Raw genomic sequence first — 23,106 nt, forward strand, 5'->3', positions numbered from 1 at the left:
TACAAACATTTCATGATACCATTCGTGTTTTTATTAGGTAATCGGTTAGGTATTCGGGCGGTTTTGTTAATTGTCAAATCAACAGGAGTAACTTTTCCTCTGCCCTGGGTAAAAAAAAAAAAAAAAAAAAAAAATCGCTGTGAGTTAATCTTGAAGGAGAGCTCTTCCTTAAATATCAATAAAATACTGGTTTAATACAACCATAGTTTGTAATAAATAGTTTTCATCGTAAATGTATTTGTTAGCGTTCCCTCTCATGTTTGGGCTTTGAGGTAGGGTTGGGGTGGGACGCCCTTTGCTTGGTGCAATCTCTTGTATAATGGCTCGGGCGATGTGTTTGAAATGGTTATAATAATAACTATTCATGTTTCTCCAAAACTTACCTGTACTTAAAATCTACATATTAACACAGATGTACTAGTACACTAACCACACATGTAGATTTTATACTCTTTGTTTATTCAAACATAAATAAGACGCAGATAATATCCGTGTAGTGAGACCGTACTATAAAAACTGTCTTTGCACAGTTATCTTTCTCGACACTTGTGTAGATGAAATACACCGTACTATAAAAACTGTCTTTGCACAGTTATCTTTCTCGACACTTGTGTAGATGAAATACAAGTATTATATTTAAGGCCGTCTTGACTTTTTTCAAGGGCCGTTTTGACTTTTTCACTTTGGCCGTTTTGACTTTTTTAGGGCCGTTTTGACCAATTATTATTAAGGCCGTTTAGTACTGGGGCCGTTATGACTACGATCCTGTTTATCCTGCATTATTGTTTCAACAAATAAAAGTATATTTATTTATTTGCACAAATAATATCAATGTCACATATTACTATACTATATATATCATATATATATATATATATATTTATCATATAATATCTTACATTTTTAGTGCAATCAGAGTATGTGATATTTTTCAGATCACATACTTTAAGAATTTGATAACTTTGCAAATTAGATGTAAATTAGTCGAGGTCTCGGCACTAGGTTTATTGACATTTAAGCAAACGTACTTGGGTGACACTCCATGATTGACGTATGCATTCATAGTCATCAAATAAAAATATTTCAATGGCAATTTGACACTGAAAGCTGTCCAGCGTTCAGAAAACAAAAAACGTTAGGCATAACTTTATTTTGATGTAAGGACATCCAAAATGACGTCATTCGAGTTTGACGTCATTTCCATTAAAAAATACACCGCGCCACATATTCTTACGTCATTTGAATATCTAGTAATGGCGGACTGGAATTAAAGTTGCGTGTACAGTTTACAAAAACACGTTGTATTAAACTTGAGCTTATATGATAAAGAGATTATTACCCTCGTGTATTTCGGTATCGTCAATATCATATATTAGAAATAAAAATAATGTATTATGCTCACCAGAGGCTCGCATAATACAATTTTTATTCCTAATATATGATATTGACGATACCGAAAAACACTGGTAATAACCTCTATAATATATATATATATATATATATATATATATATATATATATATATATATATATATATATATATATATACCATACACCAACACACATACATGCACGCACACACGCACACACTAACACACGCACACCTGCCGCCCAATGCTCCCTCAGAAAATATAGAACAAAATGGAAAAAAAGTGAAAACGAAAATTATAGCTTTGGCCAGTTTGGGCAGGTAGGTATGTGTGTGTGCGTGTGCGTGCGTGCGTGCGTGCGTGTGTGTGTGTGCGTGCATGTGGCATGGCGTAGAAGCACTTCCAAAAAAAAAACCCCAACAACAACTCCCCACAAAAAACACCGCAATAAAAAATAAAAAAAACTCGAAGAAAAACTAAATCAAACAAAACACAACCAAAACAGGGCCTCAAAACAGGAACCTTCGTTTGACAGTTGGGCATGCGCGACGCAAGTGTTTACAATTTCTAAAGGCACACTATTCAAAATGCCTTTGCTGGGGAAAAGAGGGAAGAGGAAGAAAAGCAGATCTGCAGGAATGGTAATGATGCCAGCTACGTTAAATATCTACTTAATGAGCACAAAACCATTGCTCGATATTCTAAATCTAACAAATGACAGTCGTTTAAAAAGTGCGTTTAACCGGGCACGTTTAGACATGTCTCCGGTCTCGTCATTTCATTTGTGTTTCAACTTCCTTCACCGATCATTCCTCATCCCTGCACTCCGTGTCATTGTCAGCGCCCGCATAATTACCCAGACGACTATATTGATTATTAGTGCAACATATAATGGTTGAAACCTTTGTGGAAATAAAAATAAAACTGCTCTTGCTACTGTTAACCCCTCCCCCACATTGTACAGACTATACTATAGTTTATTATAACATTGTCATTATGAATATGGTGCAACAGCCTCTGTCGTGGTTAAGCCATTGACATAAGGCTGGTAGGTACAGGGTTCGTAGCCCAGTACTGGCTTCAACCTAGTTCATCAAGATCAACGTCTCCGGCACGATATTTATTATTGTGATGTTTATTGCTGTGCCGTAAATGTCAAAATGTTAAAAAACGGACCGTAGATGTTTACCTTGGTGAACTAGCTTCAACCCAGAGCGAATTTTAATGACTCGATGCATAAGACTACACCCACTTTTGTCTCACTAATCACTAACAACTAACCCACTGTCTTTGACAGACAGCCCAGATAGCTGTGTGTGCCCAAGACAGTGTGCTTGAACCTTAATTGGATATAAGTACGAAAATATGCATATGATGCATTTAATCCAAGGTAGAGCCAATAAATTGGGTCCAAGGCAAAAGTATTTTTATCTCTTTAACGGACCATAAGGACCATTTCCAAATACATTTGCATTGTTTAAACACTTCTCAACCGAAATTGAGCAGCAAATGTACAGACAAACAAAACATATTAAACCTACCGATCTATCTGAATCCCAGTTGTGAATAATTCCCACACTATCAACAAAATAAACCTTCCAAGGAACAATTTGGAAGACTTTGCCACCATGACATTAGCGTATATAGGGGCCTTCTCATTATGCACTTAGTCATATCAACTTGTCGCATGTGATCGACTCGTGCTGTGAGAACACCTAAATCGAAATGACTTTAGTCTTATACGATAAATCGTGTTGGAATCGTACCAATTGGAACATGTTCTATTTCTCATGACAGATCATAAGCTCTCAGCCAATCAAATCACATTAAAGTACAACCATTTAGTTTTGTCACTCCGGGTTTTTTCATTTGCTTATAAACATGTCAAACTGTCCGGATGTCATGGGTCCATAAAATCTATTATTATCCAAATGTGGTCAATAATTGTTTTGTTACATAATGCCATTAGTAAATTGTCTACATTCATGTTTTCTTTATTTCACAGGAAATTTGTATGCACTTACATTTCACGCAAAATATTTTTAAACTGACAAGCTTTGTTTGACATCATAAAATCTTATGACTTAACGTCTTACGTATGCGACAAGTTGGTGCAACTAATCGCATAATGAGAACGCCGCTTAAACTGGTTGTACCAAACGTCGGAGTGAGTCCCCCTATTTTGGGTCAAACAATATATATTACTGAATACACACAAAAAATGCAAACTTATTCGGTCTACCTGTCACAGTCCTTGGCTTTTGAAAAACCATGGCGAGTGAGAAATCGCACACTTAAACATACTTAGGTGAGTGAAATATCGCACTCATCAAAATCCTATAAGGCGAGTGAAAACCAAGCATTATTAATTTATGAAGTAATTAGTACATGTAAATGTACAAATGTTGTAAAAATTAACCATTAAACCATTTATGTTTTCTTCTAATTTTATGCTTGGTTCATTAGTGTAGTATGACTTCTTTTCCCTTTCAGGAATACTAGTTATTCAAAACTTTCAGGAGCAATACTATAGAAATATAATTATGACATACACTGATTCAGATAATTTGTTTTTTAATTATAATATTCAGATAATTTGATTTACACAATTATAGATACCTTTTCAGTGTCAAGATGGTTTGATGAATGTGTCATTTGGAATTAACTTGACTTGAATTTCATTATTATGTACAACGAACATGATTAGGATAGTTGGGATGGGAAAAACCCACTGGTTCTGCAGAGGTGGTTCAATTATAGTCCGTCTCATCATTCTATAAAAAATATGTTTTTGAAAATAACAAAACAAGACTTATTTTCTTTTTTGTGTGCAATTTACAAATCAATCAGCTCAGAAATAAATAACTAGTTGTAAATTCCATAGTATGAAAAAAGGCGTTTGCTACAGACTAGGACGGACTATGACCCAAGCATCTCAGATGTGCACTACCGACTGAATTAGATCCCTCATATTATTATTTTATTTTTTAAATAACTCATTTAAAAAAAAAAAAATGTAGGCCTACAATTAGCCCAAGTACTCTGACTGTAAGAGAGCTAGACGGACATTTGGAAGGTTATACACTGTAATGAGAGCGTATAACCTTCCAAATGTCTGTCTAGCTCTTACAGAGTACTCGGGCTAGCCTACAATCGATCAGTTCAGTTGATAATGTCGTTTGGGGCGTTGGCACTCACGTGGCATTTTTAATTTCAACAATTATGCAACCAGTGTTCCTCCCTCAAAATTTTATAACACGTCATTAATTTTGATCTACCACTACCAGCTACAAACGGCTCTGACACCTATGTCAAGTCAGCATTACGTTATTCATCTAGAACAGCCTCAATGTTGTTAATAAATTTGTTTTACAAACTCCCAACAAAATCTGTCATTACAAAGGAATTTATTCCAAACGTGGGGTGCCATAATAAAGATAATCTTAAAAAAAACTCCCTTAATTTTAGACACCATCATAAATGCGTAACATGTTGTCAAGTAGACCAGCATGTGCGTGTAGCCAGTTACAAGTCTTGAAGAGTAAAAATAATCTAACCCTGATAGCTCTGATTGGTCAGTATGCGACAGAGTACTGGGCATCAAATCATGTTCTAGTCACATGGTCTGTGACTTTCTAACAAACATATTGAAACAACAAAAATTAAATAGTCGGCTATGATTACTGTTACTATATTTTGTACATATATACATATACAAATATTTAAATGAAGTTTTATTTGATTTTATTTTAAAATAGACATAAAAAAGACTTTGTTTTGTAAACGATACCTAGGCCTATTCCTACATACCTATTGTCATTTCTTTTCCTTTTTATTATTCCATCTACTTTGGAATTGTCCTTCTCTGAATTTCAGTTCTTTTTTAAAGAAAGTAGAAAGTTGCATGCTTGCCATTTTCGGGACCTCACATAAGCTTTTTTGGCTAATAGTTATGAACTAATTAAAGACAATTTTACCAACTACGCTGATTTCCATAACGAGTTCATTTGTGTAGAGTACAGAAGACACTATTTAATTCCATTCCATTTTTATTTTCATAACTACATGAACAGTATAAATGAGTTAGCCTTATCAGATGTGATATATTACCTTACACATACACACACAGACACATACACATACACACACAGATACACACATACACATACACACACAGACATACACACACACAGACACACCCGTGCACAGACACACACACAAACCCATACACACACAGACACAGACATGCACGCACGCACGCACACCCACACACACAGAAACACACACAGACGCACACACACAGACACACACACACAGACAGACACACGCACACATACGCAAATATGCATGTACACGCACACACACACACACACACACAAAATACATGTGCACACATGTCCAAGTAACCTGTAAGCTTCTAGAAATTCATGTACGCATAAATCTTTATTAGCATGAATTGCTCTGTCTGATCTGATCTGATCACCAACATGACATCAATAAATAATTTGCCTGCACGTTAATTATAAGGTATATTATATGCATGTTTTTATTTCATTTCAGGAGAAGGTTGATGATCGGGTAATTTAACTATTATTTACACTTTGTTTAACAACTTACTCATAGTTTGTGTTTATTATCACAGCATGGTTGTTTGTTTTGCACTTGGAAATTCTGTTAGTGATCAAGCAGTGTGTATACAGCCCTCGAAATAAGCCATAGTCAGTATAACCGATTATGTGACATTTCTCATTTGTAACCGATTCGGTTACTACTCTAGTTTTAAAATTTCACCCAATGTGGCTGGCCTCCCAGTATAAAATCCTGGCTATGCCAATCGGTTCATTTGAATCGAGCATTACATTAACACCATAAAACTATTTGCACTGAATGATTTAGAAATTTCACCCAGTATAAAATCTGGCTATCCAGATGGGTTCAGTTGAATCGAGCATTACCATACATTACCACCACAGAATTATTTGCACTGAACGATACATTTGTGGACAGTCCAAGACTATCTCAAAACAAGACTTTTCCAATGACAAAGATGACGGACAAATTATATCAAGGCATTTATAAAGAATGGATTGTTTTTATCAAAAACAAATTTGGTCATGAATTAAATATCACTGGGGACAGGATTTAGCTCGGTTGGTTGAATACTCGCTTGAGGTGCTTGCGTCGCAGGGTCAAACCACATTGGTGGATCCATTCAACTGGTCAATGGCCGTGGTGTGTGCTTTTCTGTCTGTGAGAAAGTGCTTATAGAAGATCCCTTGTTGCATATAGGAACCAAATGTTTAGCATAATTAATCAATGTGCTCTAGTGGTGTCGTTAAACAAAACAAACTTTAAACTTTAAATTTCACTGCATTTGGATGTTTAATTTCCACAAAGATGAAATTCCAAAAGATGTTAATGCAATTAAAATGATGTTAGTATGAGTTTTTAGCACTATAACAAATCTAGCATAAACATAATTACTAACATTTCATTCCATTTCACAAACGAAATATGGGTTACAGGGAAACATATCATTTGGGACTTATTTCGAGGGCTGTGTAATGAGGTTACCTCTCTATACATGTATGCAGTATCCAGGCTTTGTATGGGTCATATCATTTGGGACTTATTACAAGGGCTGTGTAAGGAGGTTACCTCTCTATACATGTATGCAGTATCCAGGCTTTGTATGGGTCATATCATTTGGGACTTATTACAAGGGCTGTGTAAGGAGGTTACTTCTCTATACATGTATGCAGTATCCAGGCTTTGTATGGGTCATATCATTTGGGACTTATTACAAGGGCTGTGTAAGGAGGTTACCTCTCTGTACATATATGCAGTATCCAGGCTTTGTATGGGTCATATCATTTGGGACTTATTACAAGGGCTGTGTAAGGAGGTTACCTCTCTGTACATATATGCAGTATCCAGGCTTTGTATGGGTCATATCATTTGGGACTTATTACAAGGGCTGTGTATGGAGGTTACCTCTCTGTACATGTATGCAGTATCCAGGCTTTGTATGGGTAATATCATTTGGGACTTATTACAAAGGCTGTGTATGGAGGTTACCTCTCTATACATGTATGCAGTATCCAGGCTTTGTATGGGTCATATCATTTGGGACTTATTACAAGGGCTGTGTATGGAGGTTACCTCTCTATACATGTATGCAGTATCCAGGCTTTGTATGGGTCATATCATTTGGGACTTATTACAAGGGCTGTGTATGGAGGTTACCTCTCTATACATGTATGCAGTATCCAGGCTTTGTATGGGTCATATCATTTGGGACTTATTACAAGGGCTGTGTATGGAGGTTACCTCTCTATACATGTATGCAGTATCCAGGCTTTGTATGGGTCATATCATTTGGGACTTATTACAAAGGCTGTGTATGGAGGTTACCTCTCTATACATGTATGCAGTATCCAGGCTTTGTATGGGTCATATCATTTGGGACTTATTACAAGGGCTGTGTAAGGAGGTTACCTCTCTATACATGTATGCAGTATCCAGGCTTTGTATGGGTCATATCATTTGGGACTTATTACAAGGGCTGTGTAAGGAGGTTACCTCTATACATGTATGCAGTATCCAGGCTTTGTATGGGTCATATCATTTGGGACTTATTACAAGGGCTGTGTAAGGAGGTTACCTCTCTATACATGTATGCAGTATCCAGGCTTTGTATGGGTCATATCATTTGGGACTTATTACAAGGGCTGTGTAAGGAGGTTACCTCTATACATGTATGCAGTATCCAGGCTTTGTATGGGTCATATCGTTTGGGACTTATTACAAGGGCTGTGTAAGGAGGTTACCTCTCTATACATGTATGCAGTATCCAGGCTTTGTATGGGTCATATCATTTGGGACTTATTACAAGGGCTGTGTATGAATGTTACCTCTCTATACATGTATGCAGTATCCAGGCTTTGTATGGGTCATATCATTTGGGACTTATTACAAGGGCTGTGTATGGAGGTTACCTCTCTATACATGTATGTAGTATCCAGGGTTCGTATGGGTCATATCATTTGGGACTTATTACAAGGGCTGTGTATAGAGGTTACCTCTCTATACATGTATGCAGTATCCAGGGTTCGTATGGGTCATATCATTTGGGACTTATTACAAGGACTGTGTATAGAGGTTACCTCTCTATACATGTATGCAGTATCCAGGGTTCGTATGGGTCATATCATTTGGGACTTATTACAAGGGCTGTGTAAGGAGGTGACCTCTCTATACATGTATGCAGTATCCAGGGTTCGTATGGGTCATATCATTTGGGACTTATTACAAGGGCTGTGTATAGAGGTTACCTCTCTATACATGTATGCAGTATCCAGGGTTCGTATGGGTCATATCATTTGGGACTTATTACAAGGACTGTGTATAGAGGTGACCTCTCTATACATGTATGCAGTATCCAGGCTTTGTATGGGTCATATCATTTGGGACTTATTACAAGGGCTGTGTAAGGAGGTGACCTCTCTATACATGTATGCAGTATCCAGGGTTCGTATGGGTCATATCATTTGGGACTTATTACAAGGGCTGTGTATGAATGTTACCTCTCTATACATGTATGCAGTATCCAGGGTTCGTATGGGTCATATCATTTGGGACTTATTACAAGGGCTGTGTATGAATGTTACCTCTCTATACATGTATGCAGTATCCAGGGTTCGTATGGGTCATATCATTTGGGACTTATTACAAGGGCTGTGTATGAATGTTACCTCTCTATACATGTATGCAGTATCCAGGGTTCGTATGGGTCATATCATTTGGGACTTATTACAAGGGCTGTGTATAGAGGTGACCTCTCTATACATGTATGCAGTATCCAGGGTTCGTATGGGTCATATCATTTGGGACTTATTACAAGGGCTGTGTAAGGAGGTGACCTCTCTATACATGTATGCAGTATCCAGGCTTTGTATGGGTCATATCATTTGGGACTTATTACAAGGGCTGTGTATGAATGTTACCTCTCTATACATGTATGCAGTATCCAGGGTTCGTATGGGTCATATCATTTGGGACTTATTACAAGGGCTGTGTATGAATGTTACCTCTCTATACATGTATGCAGTATCCAGGGTTCGTATGGGTCATATCATTTGGGACTTATTACAAGGGCTGTGTATGAATGTTACCTCTCTATACATGTATGCAGTATCCAGGGTTCGTATGGGTCATGGAAATCCTGGGAAGTCTTACAATTTACAGATATAATTTTAAAGGCCTGGAAAGTCATGGAATTTTGACATGGAAGTTAATTATGGAAATTGAAAATTTGTTGATAATTTTCCCTGTTTTTGTGTGTGTGTGTGCGTTTTTGTCACAGTATACTGCAGTATAATTACTTATTCACACATTTCACCCTATTGTACATATTTATTATTATTATTAATCTAAGGTCGACGATAGTCACTTTTAGCATCCTTGTTTTGGCTTCGCACACAATAAATATAACATATCTTATCATAATTTCACTTGAAATCCATATTTTGTAGAAGGTACAATTTTTTAATCACAAGATTTTCTTCAAACACATTTAGATGCATTAGTAAAGTTAAAAAAAAAAAAAATTCAATAGCATTTTGCATTGTAATTTTACAGCGTTCTTAAAACGGAAACGTCATGTATTCAATTTATAGTTATTGTAAGGAGATGCAAAGTGACATCATTGGCATACTGACATCATTCAAATTAAATATTAGCTAGTTAGCATTCTAGTCAGTACACCACGACTAGTATATCAAAGGCCATGGTATGTATGATCCTGTCTGTTGGATGGTGCATATAAAAGATACCTTGGTACTAATGAAAAAAATTCGGAATTACCAAACCTTTGACATTCAATAGTGCTCTAGTGGTGTTGTTAAACAAAACAAACTAATGTATAACACCTGGATATTTAATATATTTTTTCATTAGTAAAACTATTGCTAGCACTCTCTCTACCATGGATTAATTATCAAAACCTTTACCACGTCACATCCCACCAAAACAGAGAAATGAAATCCGCACACAAAAACTATTGCTAGCACTCTCTCTACCATGGATTAATTATCAAAACCTTTACCACGTCACATCCCACCAAAACAGAGAAATGAAATCCGCACACAAAAACTATTGCTAGCACTCTCTCTACCATGGATTAATTATCAAAACCTTTACCACGTCACATCCCACCAAAACAGAGAAATGAAATCCGCACACAAAAACTATTGCTAGCACTCTCTCTACCATGGATTAATTATCAAAACCTTTACCACGTCACATCCCACCAAAACAGAGAAATGAAATCTGCACACAAAAACTATTGCTAGCACTCTCTCGACCATGGATTAATTATCAAAACCTTTACCACGTCACATCCCACCAAAACAGAGAAATGAAATCTGCACACAAAAACTATTGCTAGCACTCTCTCGACCATGGATTAATTATCAAAACCTTTACCACGTCACATCCCACCAAAACAGAGAAATGAAATCTGCACACAAAAACTATTGCTAGCACTCTCTCGACCATGGATTAATTATCAAAACCTTTACCACGTCACATCCCACCAAAACAGAGAAATGAAATCCGCACACAAAAACTATTGCTAGCACTCTCTCTACCATGGATTAATTATCAAAACCTTTACCACGTCACATCCCACCAAAACAGAGAAATGAAATCCGCACACAAAAACTATTGCTAGCACTCTCTCGACCATGGATTAATTATCAAAACCTTTACCACGTCACATCCCACCAAAACAGAGAAATGAAATCTGCACACAAAAACTATTGCTAGCACTCTCTCGACCATGGATTAATTATCAAAACCTTTACCACGTCACATCCCACCAAAACAGAGAAATGAAATCTGCACACAAAAACTATTGCTAGCACTCTCTCGACCATGGATTAATTATCAAAACCTTTACCACGTCACATCCCACCAAAACATTAAGAAATGAAATCCGCTAATTTAGTTTGACTTTAATACAGTGGACCTGTCCAAACTGATTAATTATCAAAACCTTTACCACGTCACATCCCACCTAAAACAGTTTGAAATGAAATCCGCACACAAACTGTTATTATCCAGGCGATAAACAGTGTGCTTATGGATAGGAATTATCAATAATTTACCACTAATTTACCAAAATTTAATACAGTGGACCTGTCCAAACTACAATAATCGAGGCGATAAACAGTGTGCTTATGCCCAGGAATTATTAATAATTTGGCTAATTTAGTTTGACTTTAATACAGTGGACCTGTCCAAACTGTTTTATCCAGGCGATAAACAGTGTGCTTATGCCCAAAATAATCACACCCAAATTAGTACAAACATGCTGACCTCAAAACATTTCACCTCATAACCACTGAAATATGAAGCTTTTGCTGTATTAAAATAACATAAATTCATTTCTGAACATCCACAACTCTTCAAAAGCAATAATAATATCACTGCAGTAATACAGAAATCCGGTTGTGCCCAAATTAGCGAGATCTAACGCCCTGAAAGCGGCACTCTGCGTATACCGGCAGATTTAGTCGGTACCCTCGACACTCTGCGTATATACCGGCAGATTTAGTCGGTATCCTCGGCACTCTGCGTATACCGGCAGATTTAGTCGGTACCCTCGACACTTTGCGTATATACCGGCAGATTTAGTCGGTACCCTCGGCACTCTGCGTATATACCGGCAGATTTAGTCGGTATCCTCGGCACTCTGCGTATACCGGCAGATTTAGTCGGTACCCTCGACACTCTGCGTATATACCGGCAGATTTAGTCGGTACCCTCGACACTCTGCGTATATACGGCAGATTTAGTCGGTACCCTCGGCACTCTGCGTATATACCGGCAGATTTAGTCGGTACCCTCGACACACTGCGTATATACGGCAGATTTAGTCGGTACCCTTTCGAATCTGTGGTGGTTTAATTAAAACAATTCAATGTTGTGTGGTTTGTAGGTACAAACAGATTACATGAGACTGACTCAAACTACTCTCATTTATTTGTTATTTAAAACCGACTGATGAAGCATGAAATAGTTAAATTTGTTTATACAGTTAGTTTTACTAAGTATAACATGCATATTCATTTGCGTAAACCATTTATGGCTTATGCAAAATATATGTTTTTTCGGTAACCCATTTTGTTTTTGTGTGACCTGTCATGGTGATATAAATGATGTGCTAAATACAATGTGAGAACTTAAAATGGGTTATGCGAAATATACTTACGTGAGCAACGCACAAATTAAACAGTTGGTCTGGCAGTTTTCAGAGGCCTGAATAATTAAAGTCTGAACCACATTGTAAAAAAACCCATTACCATTACACAGATTTCACATGCCTGATTATAACCATGTCACCTAAATTGACTTCGCTGAGATTTCCTAGGAAAAAACACATGCAATTCTTTTGTTGGCTGCCATTTTGTGTTTTTATGGAATATTATTCAAGAGGGGTAGATTGATATGATGTCATCTAACAATGTCATGACATGTGCTGCGGTAAAACACACTAAATCGTGACATCGGATTAATTATCACACACTTAGGAGGCTTCCACCTCTCTTGCAGAGTATTCCATAAAAAATCAAAATGTCAGACGGTGAAAACTTGCATGTGTTTTGTCCTAGGAGATCTGAACAAAGTCGATATTGATGTTATGGTTTCAGTCTAACATGTGGAATCCATGTCAATGTAATATTTTTTTCACGATTTATGTTTGGAGAAAAAGTGGAGAAAATCTAATGGTAAGAAAGTAAATTATTATTGTAGTTGTTAACAAGGTGGTTCAGACTTCAGTTTCAATAGCCTAGTATTGGAGCACTTGCCTGAGGTGGGATGTAGGATAGATCTCCCTTAATGGATTTTCAGACTTTTTTCTCATTCAACCAGCACCCTGATATTGGTACATCAAAGGCTGTATAGTTATGCACTGTCCTGTCTATAGGAAAGTATGTAAAAGATCACTTGCTGTTTTTCAGTAGAAGTAGCAGTCACTAGCAGAGCAAGTCCATTCTCTCGCATTACATTCTGTAGTCAAATAGTCGTAGTTTGAAATCAAGTCCGTTTTCTCACGTTACATTCTGTAGTCAAATAGTCGTAGTTTGAAATCAAGTCCGTTCTCTCACGTTACATTCTATAGTCAAATAGTCGTAGTTTGAAATCAAGTCCGTTCTCTCACGTTACATTCTACAGTCAAATAGTTGTAGTTTGAAATCAAGTCCATTCTCTCATTTTACATTCTATAGTCAAATAGTCGTAGTTTGAAATATTCTGAGATGATGTTCTTTTCACCATTTGGAGAATAAGATGTCTCACGACAGCACTGAGTTTCCTCTCTCGGTCAGTTGTAAAAATTACCATAATATACATATTTATTATCCACATGGTTCAAGATATCCAGGGGAATATAACCAGTATGACACATATGTGTCATAATGATTTCACGTGCACAATGAATGACGTCATTTTGTGAAGTGACGTCATAACGTAATGCGGCATCTCCAGCCGTAGCTCTATAATTGCTTACCAAAATGATGTAATTTTGTTGTCTCCTTCTAGTTACGTTTGAAATGTTTTGACATTCATGATCTTTGTTATTCGTAAAAAAAACCTATTCTGGATAATGTGTATAATAAAGAAATTATTACACTCGCGTGTGTGAATCATACTGATTTTACGATACTCGTGTCAGGATTCATGTATTACCCTCGCTCTCGCTCGGGCAATACAAGAATCCTGACACTTGTTTTGTAAAATCGGTACGACACACAATCTCATGTAATAACCTCTGTATATTCAACCCAGGCAATTGAAAAAAATGGCCATGGCAAAAAAATATTCTGTAAAAAAATATTCTGTACAGCAGCTTCCACAACAGTTTTGTGGTTAACGTGAACGAGATGACTTTAATTTGTCAGCACTGGTATTACAAAAAACCCCAACCCTGAAACATTAACTAGGAAACGTGACATACAAAATAAATGCTGCAATAAATTGTAAAACACAGTGTCGGCCATCTCCACAACATTGGTGAATGGTTAATTGCCAGGGTTGTGTGTTATACACCGAGTACATGTAGCTGTAGTTTAAAATGTTCTCTAGTTTCTGAAATAAATGCTACATTCTGTCCCTTTTCCTATCAGTATGACTTCAAATACACAATATACTATATATATATATATAATAATTAAATTAGATTGATGTTGTAGTTTTTGATATTTTTTGTTAATGTTTTGATAATTTTTCTAATCTGTCTGTGTGCCAAATATGTTGCTTGGTTAATTGGTTTTAAATATCTTAGGAGAATGCATGAATGATTCATGAATTGATTCAAATTATGTTGGGTTTTTTTTGTTAACTTCAAAAATTACATTGATCAAAATGTTTTTGTATAAATATATTTTTATAACTGAATATTGTGAAGAACATGCTCCTTCCCTGATCCCACCAACCCATGCAACCAAGTACATTGTAGCTTGTGATGATATGCTGTTAGCATCAATAATAATAATAATAATACTAATTTTAAGTTCAATAAATGTTTCAAAAATGTGATTTTTTTTACCAATTACTATATTATACTGTTGTTAATAAAATTTGATAATGCGCAATAATAGAGGTTACACCAGAATACAATCTATGCCCATTGAACAGAATGTTAAGATAGTACTTTGTATGCTGTATGATTTGTACGTCATGTTGTTTTTCTCAAATTGACATTAACTGGATATACCAGACACCCTCGGGACCAAGTAAAATGTTCGGTTTTAAGAGGTATCTGCTTTAGAGAGGTTATTTTCTGTACTGATTTTTTAAAAAAGGACCGTGAAAAATGTCCGGTTTTGAAGGAATTCCAGGTTACAGAGGGTTCAGTTTTGGGGGGAATTCTGGGTTACAGAGGGTCCAGTTTTGGAGGAATTCCGGGTTACAGAGGGTCCAGATTTGGAGGAATTCCGGGTTACAGAGGGTCCAGTTATGGAGGAATTCCGGGTTACAGAAGGTCCAGTTTTGGAGGAATTCCGGGTTACAGAGGGTCCAGTTATGGAGGAATTCTGGGTTACAGAAGGTCCAGTTTTGGAGGAATTCCGGGTTACAGAGGGTCCATTTATGGAGGAATTCCGGGTTACAGAGGGTCCATTTATGGAGGAATTCCGGGTTACAGAGGGTCTGGTTTTGGAGGAATTCCGGGTTATAGAAGGTCCAGTTATGGAGGAATTCCGGGTTACAGAGGGTCCAGTTATGGAGGAATTCCGGGTTAGAGAAGGTCCAGTTATGGAGGAATTCCGGGTTACAGAGGGTCTGGTTTTGGAGGAATTCCGGGTTACAGAAGGTCCAGTTATGGAGGAATTCCGGGTTACAGAGGGTCCAGTTATGGAGGAATTCCGGGTTACAGAGGGTCCAGTTATGGAGGAATTCCGGGTTACAGAGGGTCTGGTTTAGAGAGGTTTCACTGTATCTTGTTTTGGAAATGAGCTCTTCATTTAGACCTGTTCCTTTAATAAAAATTTGTCTGATAACAATTGTAATATTTAGATATTCAGTATTACTTTTCTGATTCGGTTGAGTGCTCGTTTGAGGTGCTTTCATCGCAGGATCAAACCACCTCAGTGGATCCATTCAACTGATTAGGTTTTTTCTCGTTCCAACCAGTACTCTACAACTGATAAAAGACCGTGGTATGTGCATCTAAAAGATCCCTTGTTGCATTATTAAAAATGTAGCGGGTTTCCTCTGATGACTACGACTAACGAAATGTTTGACATCAAATAGCCGATGATTAATGAATCAGTGTGCTCTAGTGGTGTTGTTAAACCATTCAACTGATTAGTTTTTTTCTCGTTTACTCTCTAGTGGTGTTGTTAAACAAAACAAACTTTAACTGTAACTTTCTAGGATTGCATTAACTTCTCCATTTCATGTTTACAGGTTTACAGTTTTCACATGTAGGTACATTTCTCACTATAGTCAATTCACAATATTTCACGCAAACGGTTGTTCTCTTCGCTTGTCCATTACACATCTTCTTAATTCACACGGACTGCCAGTAGGTTTCCTTATTAATGTATTCCAAAAATGTTTGTATTCTATATTGTTCTAGAACATTTGATAGTAGTCAAGTTTTAATCATCGGTTATATAAATACAATTCCAATAACTGAACAATTGATTACCTAGGTAAATACTGACTTGACTTCGGATTACCTAAGATTTTGAAAAAACTGCAGTAATTGAACATTTGGTTACTTGGTAAATATTGACTTGATTTCGGGTTACCTAAGATTTTGAAATAATTCCAGTAATTGAACAATTGGTTACCTAGGTAAATATTGACTTGACTTCGGGTTACCTAAGATTTTGAAATAATTCCAGTAATTGAACAATTGGTTACCTAGGTAAATATTGACTTGACTTCGGGTTACCTAAGATTTTGAAATAATTCCAGTAATTGAACAATTGGTTACCTAGGTAAATATTGACTGACTTCGGGTTACCTAAGATTTTGAAATAATTCCAGTAATTGAACAATTGGTTACCTAGGTAAATATTGACTTGACTTCGGGTTACCTAAGATTTTGAAATAATTCCAGTAATTGAACAATTGGTTACCTAGGTAAATATTGACTTGACTTCGGGTTACCTAAGATTTTGAAATAATTCCAGTAATTGAACAATTGGTTACCTAGGTAAATATTGACTTGACTTCGGGTTACCTAAGATTTTGAAATAATTCCAGTAATTGAACAATTGGTTACCTAGGTAAATATTGACTGACTTCGGGTTACCTAAGATTTTGATATATTGTCCCCTGTAAGTCCTAGACCAACGAAACCGTATAAGACTTATATTTAAAACCCGTTTATTTTCACCGTGACAAAGTTCAAAGGTGAGTTGTACCTAAACATGTAGATATTACTTTAATTTTTAAAGAACTAGATTAATCATCAATTTTTATACCACATAGTAATTTTTTTTTAAAATATAAGATTAATATTTTTTTTGGATAAAAATCTATGGATGTAACTGAGTGACACTGAATCGATTTATGGTAGAAAAGACATCTAATTTCATGGAATTTGTGTCTTTATTCCAGAGTCACATTGGAGGAGCCCTTGTTCCATCAGCTATATTTGCTGCTGTGCCAAAAACTCCGCCACCAACCACCCCTCCAGGAACCGGGGTCGGCCTTGCCGGTTCATTATCGAACGTGGCCACTCTCGGCCGGCTGTTTGCTGAACCTATGCCTCTGAGCGATGATGATCCACTGAGTGACCCAGAGAGCAGTCTGTATGACTACCAACAAATGGAGGAGGCTGGGTGAGTCGTATGTAGGTAGTGTAACATTCATTGACCCAGAGAGCGGTCTGTATGACTACCAACAAATGGAGGAGGTTGGGGTAACATTCATTAACACAGAGAGCAGTCTGTATGACTACCAACAAATGGAGGAGGCTGGGTGAGTCGTATATAGGTAGTGTAACACTCATTGACCCAGAGAGCAGTGTATGACTACCAACAAATGGAGGAGGCTGGGTGAGTCGTATGTAGGTAGTGTAATGTTCATTGACCCATAGGAGTCGTATGTAGATAGTGTAACATTCATTGACCCAGAGAGTCATCTGTGTGACTACCAACAAATGGAGGAGGCTGGGTGAGTCCTATGTAGATAGTTTAACATTCATTGACCCAGAGAGCCATCTGTATGACTACCAACAAATGGAGGAGGCTGGGTGAGTAGTATGTAGATAGTGTAACATTCATTGACCCAGAGAGCCATCTGTGTGACTACTAACAAATGGAGGAGGCTGGGTGAGTCGTATATAGGTAGTGTAACATTCATTGACACAGAGAGCCGTCTGTATGACTACCAACAAATGGAGGAGGCTGGGTGAGTCGTATATAGGTAGTGTAACATTCATTGACCCAGAGAGTGGTCTGTATGACTACCAACAAATGGAGGAGGCTGGGTGAGTTGTATGTAGGTAGTGTAACATTCATTGACCCAGAGAGCCATCTGTATGACTACCAACAAATGGAGGAGGCTGGGTGAGTCGTATGTAGATAGTGTAACGTTCATTGACCCAGAGAGCCATCTGTGTGACTACTAACAAATGGAGGAGGCTGGGTATGTAGATAGTGTAATGTTTACTATTCCAGAGTATAGTCTGTATGACTACCAGGAAATGGAGGAGGCTGGGTGAGTCATATGTAGATAATATAACATTCACATTTCTTTTTTTTTTTGAAGAACTGATTTAATTATGAATTTTACATCATAAATTATTTCTTTTATAAAAGTTTTAAATAATAATAATTTTCTTTGTTATTAACATACACTGAGATGCACATCTGTAGAAGCCAGTCAATTTTTGGTAGGCGAGACAATTTAATTTCACGCAATCATTATTTGTATTTGATAAATGTTTACATGATTATGGATATTGCAGATATGTGAGTGTTGATTTTGGAAGTTTGCCGCGACGTGGCCGCAGTATTTCAGAACGACAACCTGCAACAACGCCAAAATTAAATGTACAAAACAATGCAGGTATGTAACGTATTGTACAGCAGCTTCAAGTTGGCAAGCCACCATTCACCGACATGCAGAAAGCCTATATAGGCTGATCACTAAAATTACCCAACCTCCTTTAAGCCAGAGCACCAACTCGTTCTGCTGTTATGTAAGTTAATGGCTGCCTACAAGTATAGATTTGATCATTTAGTAATAAAAATAACAAGTACATGAAACCAATAGGTTATTTAAATACTACAGAGGTCAACCTACTTGTAATAATCTAAAAGAGATTTAAAAGGGCATTTCAGTATATCTTAATATTACTTCCCTATCGGTCTAACCAGAGGGGACTATAGGTTCAAGTTCGTCCGTCCGTCCATCTGTCTGTCTGTTCATCTGTCTGTCTGTCTGTCTGTTCATCTGTCTATTCCCATATAGTTTTTTAGACTTTATTTCTCAGTGCCTCAAGATACTGAGTTGAAATTTTAAGTATAGCCTTTTCATGTACACATGCAGTTTAAAGATCATCTTTGACTTTCATGGTGTTTTACCCATTTTTGACAGACTTTTGGCCATGGAAGTTAGGAGAAAATGTGTTGGGCCTGGTAGGGAACATGTATTGCTTTAGCAGCACTCTCAGAATGCTTATCTTTAATGAAAACCTATTTCCTAAACTGATATATATATATATATATATATTAAGCTGTCATACAAAGTAGTAACATGGGGATTGGGCTCACAGTTGATGTTGTTTTTTCGTTCATCTGTTTAGGTACATGTGTGTTTTTAAGAATTCTTTCTGAATTTGTTTACCTTCTTTTCTGTGTTAAAGTGCTCGCTTGATGCTTTGTCGATCTAGGATCGGTCCTAGACAGACCACGCATTGGACTATTTCTCGTTCCAGCCAGTGCACCACAACTGGTATATCAAAGGCTGTGGTATGTACTATCCTGTCTGTGGGATGGTGCATTTAAAAGGAAGGAGGTGTTTTATTTAACGACACACTGAACACATTTTATTTACGGTTATATAGCGTCAGGCTAAGGACCACACAGATATTGAGAGAGGAAACCTGCTGTCGTCACATCATGGGCTACTCTTTTCAATTAGCAGCAAGGGATCTTTTATATGCACCATCCCACAGACAGGATAGTACATACCATGGCCTTTGTTACACCAGTTGTGGAGCACTGGCTGGAACGAGAAATAGCCCAATAGGTCCACCGACGGGGATCGATCCCAGACCGATCAAGCGAACACGTTACCACTGGGCCACGTCCCGCCCCTGAATTTAAAAGATTCCTGGCTACTAATGGAAAAATGTAGCGGGTTTTCGCGACTATATGTCTAAGTTACCAAATGTTTGACATCCTGTAGCCGAACTGTAACTTTAATCTTCATTTCTATTCAGATGAGACGGAAAGGCAAATGATCACCGACATATATGCTACACCACACAAAGGCAGATACAGACAGGTATGTTAATACTAGTGAAACAGATTTAAGTTGTAATAAACGTCTTTGTTTTATTTCATAGTAGGTGACTAATGGACCACAGTATGTGGTAATATTCACTGAACACTGTGCTGTACAGACAATATAACAATTAATCTGTATTTCATTTATTTTAGTTTATTTTTTAAAACCAGAGAATAACAGGTCACTTGCCTTAAGATATATATCGGCTTTATCCTGCGAAGGGTATAAATTTATCTAGTCATTATATTCTTGGCAAAGTATAATATGTGATTGCAAGATAAATAAAATATGGTTCAAGCATAATGTCCTGGGCACACACCTCAGCTGTCTGGGCTGTCTGTCCAGGACAGTGGATTAGTTGTTAGTGGTTAGTGAGAGAGAAGAGAGTGTAGTGGTCTTACACTTACCCATTGAGTTGTTAAAACTCGCTCTGGATGGGAGCCGGTACCAGGCTGCGAACCCAGTACCTACCTGCCTTATGTCCGATGGCTTAACCACGACACCACTGAGGCCGGTACCGGGTTGCGAACCCAGTACCTACCAGCCTTATGTCCGATGGCTTAACCATGACACCACTGAAGCTGGTACCGGGCTGCAAACCCAGTACCTACCAGCCTTATGTCCGTTGGCTTAACCATAACACCACCGAGGCCGGTACCGGGCTGCGAACCCTGTACCTCCCAGCCTTATGTCCGTTGGCTTAACCATAACACCACCGAGACCGGTACCGGGCTGCGAACCCTGTACCTACCAGCCTTATGTCCGTTGGCTTAACCATAACACCACCGAGACCGGTACCGGGCTGCGAACCCTGTACCTACCAGCCTTATGTCCGATGGCTTAACCACTACACCACTGAAGCTGGTACCGGGCTGTGAACCCAGTACCTACCAGCCTTATGTCCGATGGCTTAACCATAACACCACTGAAGCTGGTACCGTGCTGTGAACCCTGTACCTACCAGCCTTATGTCCGATGGCTTAACCACTACACCACTGAAGCTGGTACCGGGCTGTGAACCCTGTACCTACCAGCCTTATGTCCGATGGTTTAACCATAACACCACTGAAGCTGGTACCGTGCTGTGAACCCTGTACCTACCAGCCTTATGTCCGATGGCTTAACCACTACACTACTGAAGCTGGTACCGGGCTGTGAACCCTGTACCTACCAGCCTTATGTCGGATGGCTTAACCATAACACCACTGAAGCTGGTACCGTGCTGGGAACCCAGTACCTACCAGCCTTATGTCCGATGGCTTAACCATAACACCACTGAAGCTGGTACTGTGCTGTGAACCCTGTACCTACCAGCCTTATGTCCGATGGCTTACTGAAGCTGGTACCGGGCTGCGAACCCAGTACCTACCTGCCTTATGTCCGATGGCTTAACCACTACACCACTGAAGCTGGTACCGTGCTGTGAACCCTGTACCTACCAGCCTTATGTCTGATGGCTTAACCACTACACCACTGAGGCCGGTACCGGGCTGCGAACCCAGTACCTACCTGCCTTAAGTCCGATGGCTTAACCACGACACCACTGAGGCTGGTACCGGGCTGCGAACCCAGTACCTACCTGCCTTATGTCCGATGGCTTAACCACGACACCACTGAGGCTGGTACCGGGCTGCGAACCCAGTACCTACCAGCCTTATGTCCGATGGCTTAACCACGACACCACTGAGGCTGGTACCGGGCTGCGAACCCAGTACCTACCTGCCTTATGTCCGATGGCTTAACCACGACACCACTGAGGCTGGTACCGGGCTGCGAACCCAGTACCTAACTGCCTTAAGTCCGATGGCTTAACCACGACACCACTGAAGCTGGTACCGGGCTGTGAACCCAGTACCTACCTGCCTTATGTCCGATGGCTTAACCACGACACTACTGAGGCCGGTACCGGGCTGCGAACCCAGTACCTACCAGCCCTATGTCCGATGGCTTAACCACGACACCACTGAAGCCGGTACCGGGCTGCGAACCCAGTACCTACCTGCCTTATGTCCGATGGCTTAACCACGACACCACTGAAGCTGGTACCGGGCTGCGAACCCAGTACCTACCTGCCTTATGTCCGATGGCTTAACCACGACACCACTGAGGCCAGTACCGGGCTGGGAACCCAGTACCTACCTGCCTTAAGTCCGATGGCTTAACCACGACACCACTGAAGCTGGTACCGGGCTGCGAACCCAGTACCTACCTGCCTTATGTCCGATGGCTTAACCACGACACCACTGAGGCCAGTACCGGGCTGGGAACCCAGTACCTACCTGCCTTAAGTCCGATGGCTTAACCACGACACCACTGAAGCTGGTACCGGGCTGCGAACCCAGTACCTACCTGCCTTATGTCCGATGGCTTAACCACGACACCACTGAGGCCAGTACCGGGCTGGGAACCCAGTACCTACCTGCCTTAAGTCCGATGGCTTAACCATGACACCACTGAAGCTGGTACCGGGCTGCGAACCCAGTACCTACCTGCCTTATGTCCGATGGCTTAACCACGACACCACTGAGGCTGGTAATGAGAGAGAAATCGGTGTACTGGCTTTATGCCTCCCAACTATTCTGTCTGTGTGATAGTGCATGTGAAAGATCCATTGCTGCTAATTAAAAAGAGTAGCCTATGGCATGGTGGTAGCGGCTTTCATCTCTCATCTGTGTCGTATTAAAGCATCACTCGAGAT

The 23,106-nt window shown here is 38.9% G+C and overlaps 1 protein-coding gene across 5 annotated transcripts in view; it reads left to right on the forward strand.

Annotated features, from left to right (window-relative positions):
• Positions 1–1,920: 1,920 nt before the first annotated feature.
• Positions 1,921–23,106, forward strand: part of LOC121388272 (centrosomal protein of 89 kDa-like) — a 57,423-nt gene continuing 36,237 nt past the window's right edge. For 2 of the 5 annotated variants that reach the window (XM_041519546.1, XM_041519549.1), the window contains exons 1-5: positions 1,921–2,011; positions 5,931–5,948; positions 17,508–17,731; positions 18,862–18,962; positions 20,341–20,405. In XM_041519546.1, coding sequence (XP_041375480.1) covers positions 1,958–2,011; positions 5,931–5,948; positions 17,508–17,731; positions 18,862–18,962; positions 20,341–20,405 — 462 coding nt within the window. In that variant the 5' untranslated portion in view covers positions 1,921–1,957. Of the gene's footprint in view, positions 2,012–5,930; positions 5,949–17,507; positions 17,732–17,833; positions 17,871–18,418; positions 18,461–18,861; positions 18,963–20,340; positions 20,406–23,106 lie in introns of those variants that run through there. The other 3 variants (XM_041519547.1, XM_041519550.1, XM_041519548.1) reach the window with 3 other exon arrangements.

Source organism: Gigantopelta aegis, chromosome 14 (genome assembly GCF_016097555.1).
Source record: "Gigantopelta aegis isolate Gae_Host chromosome 14, Gae_host_genome, whole genome shotgun sequence".
NCBI lineage: Eukaryota > Metazoa > Mollusca > Gastropoda > Neomphalida > Peltospiridae > Gigantopelta > Gigantopelta aegis.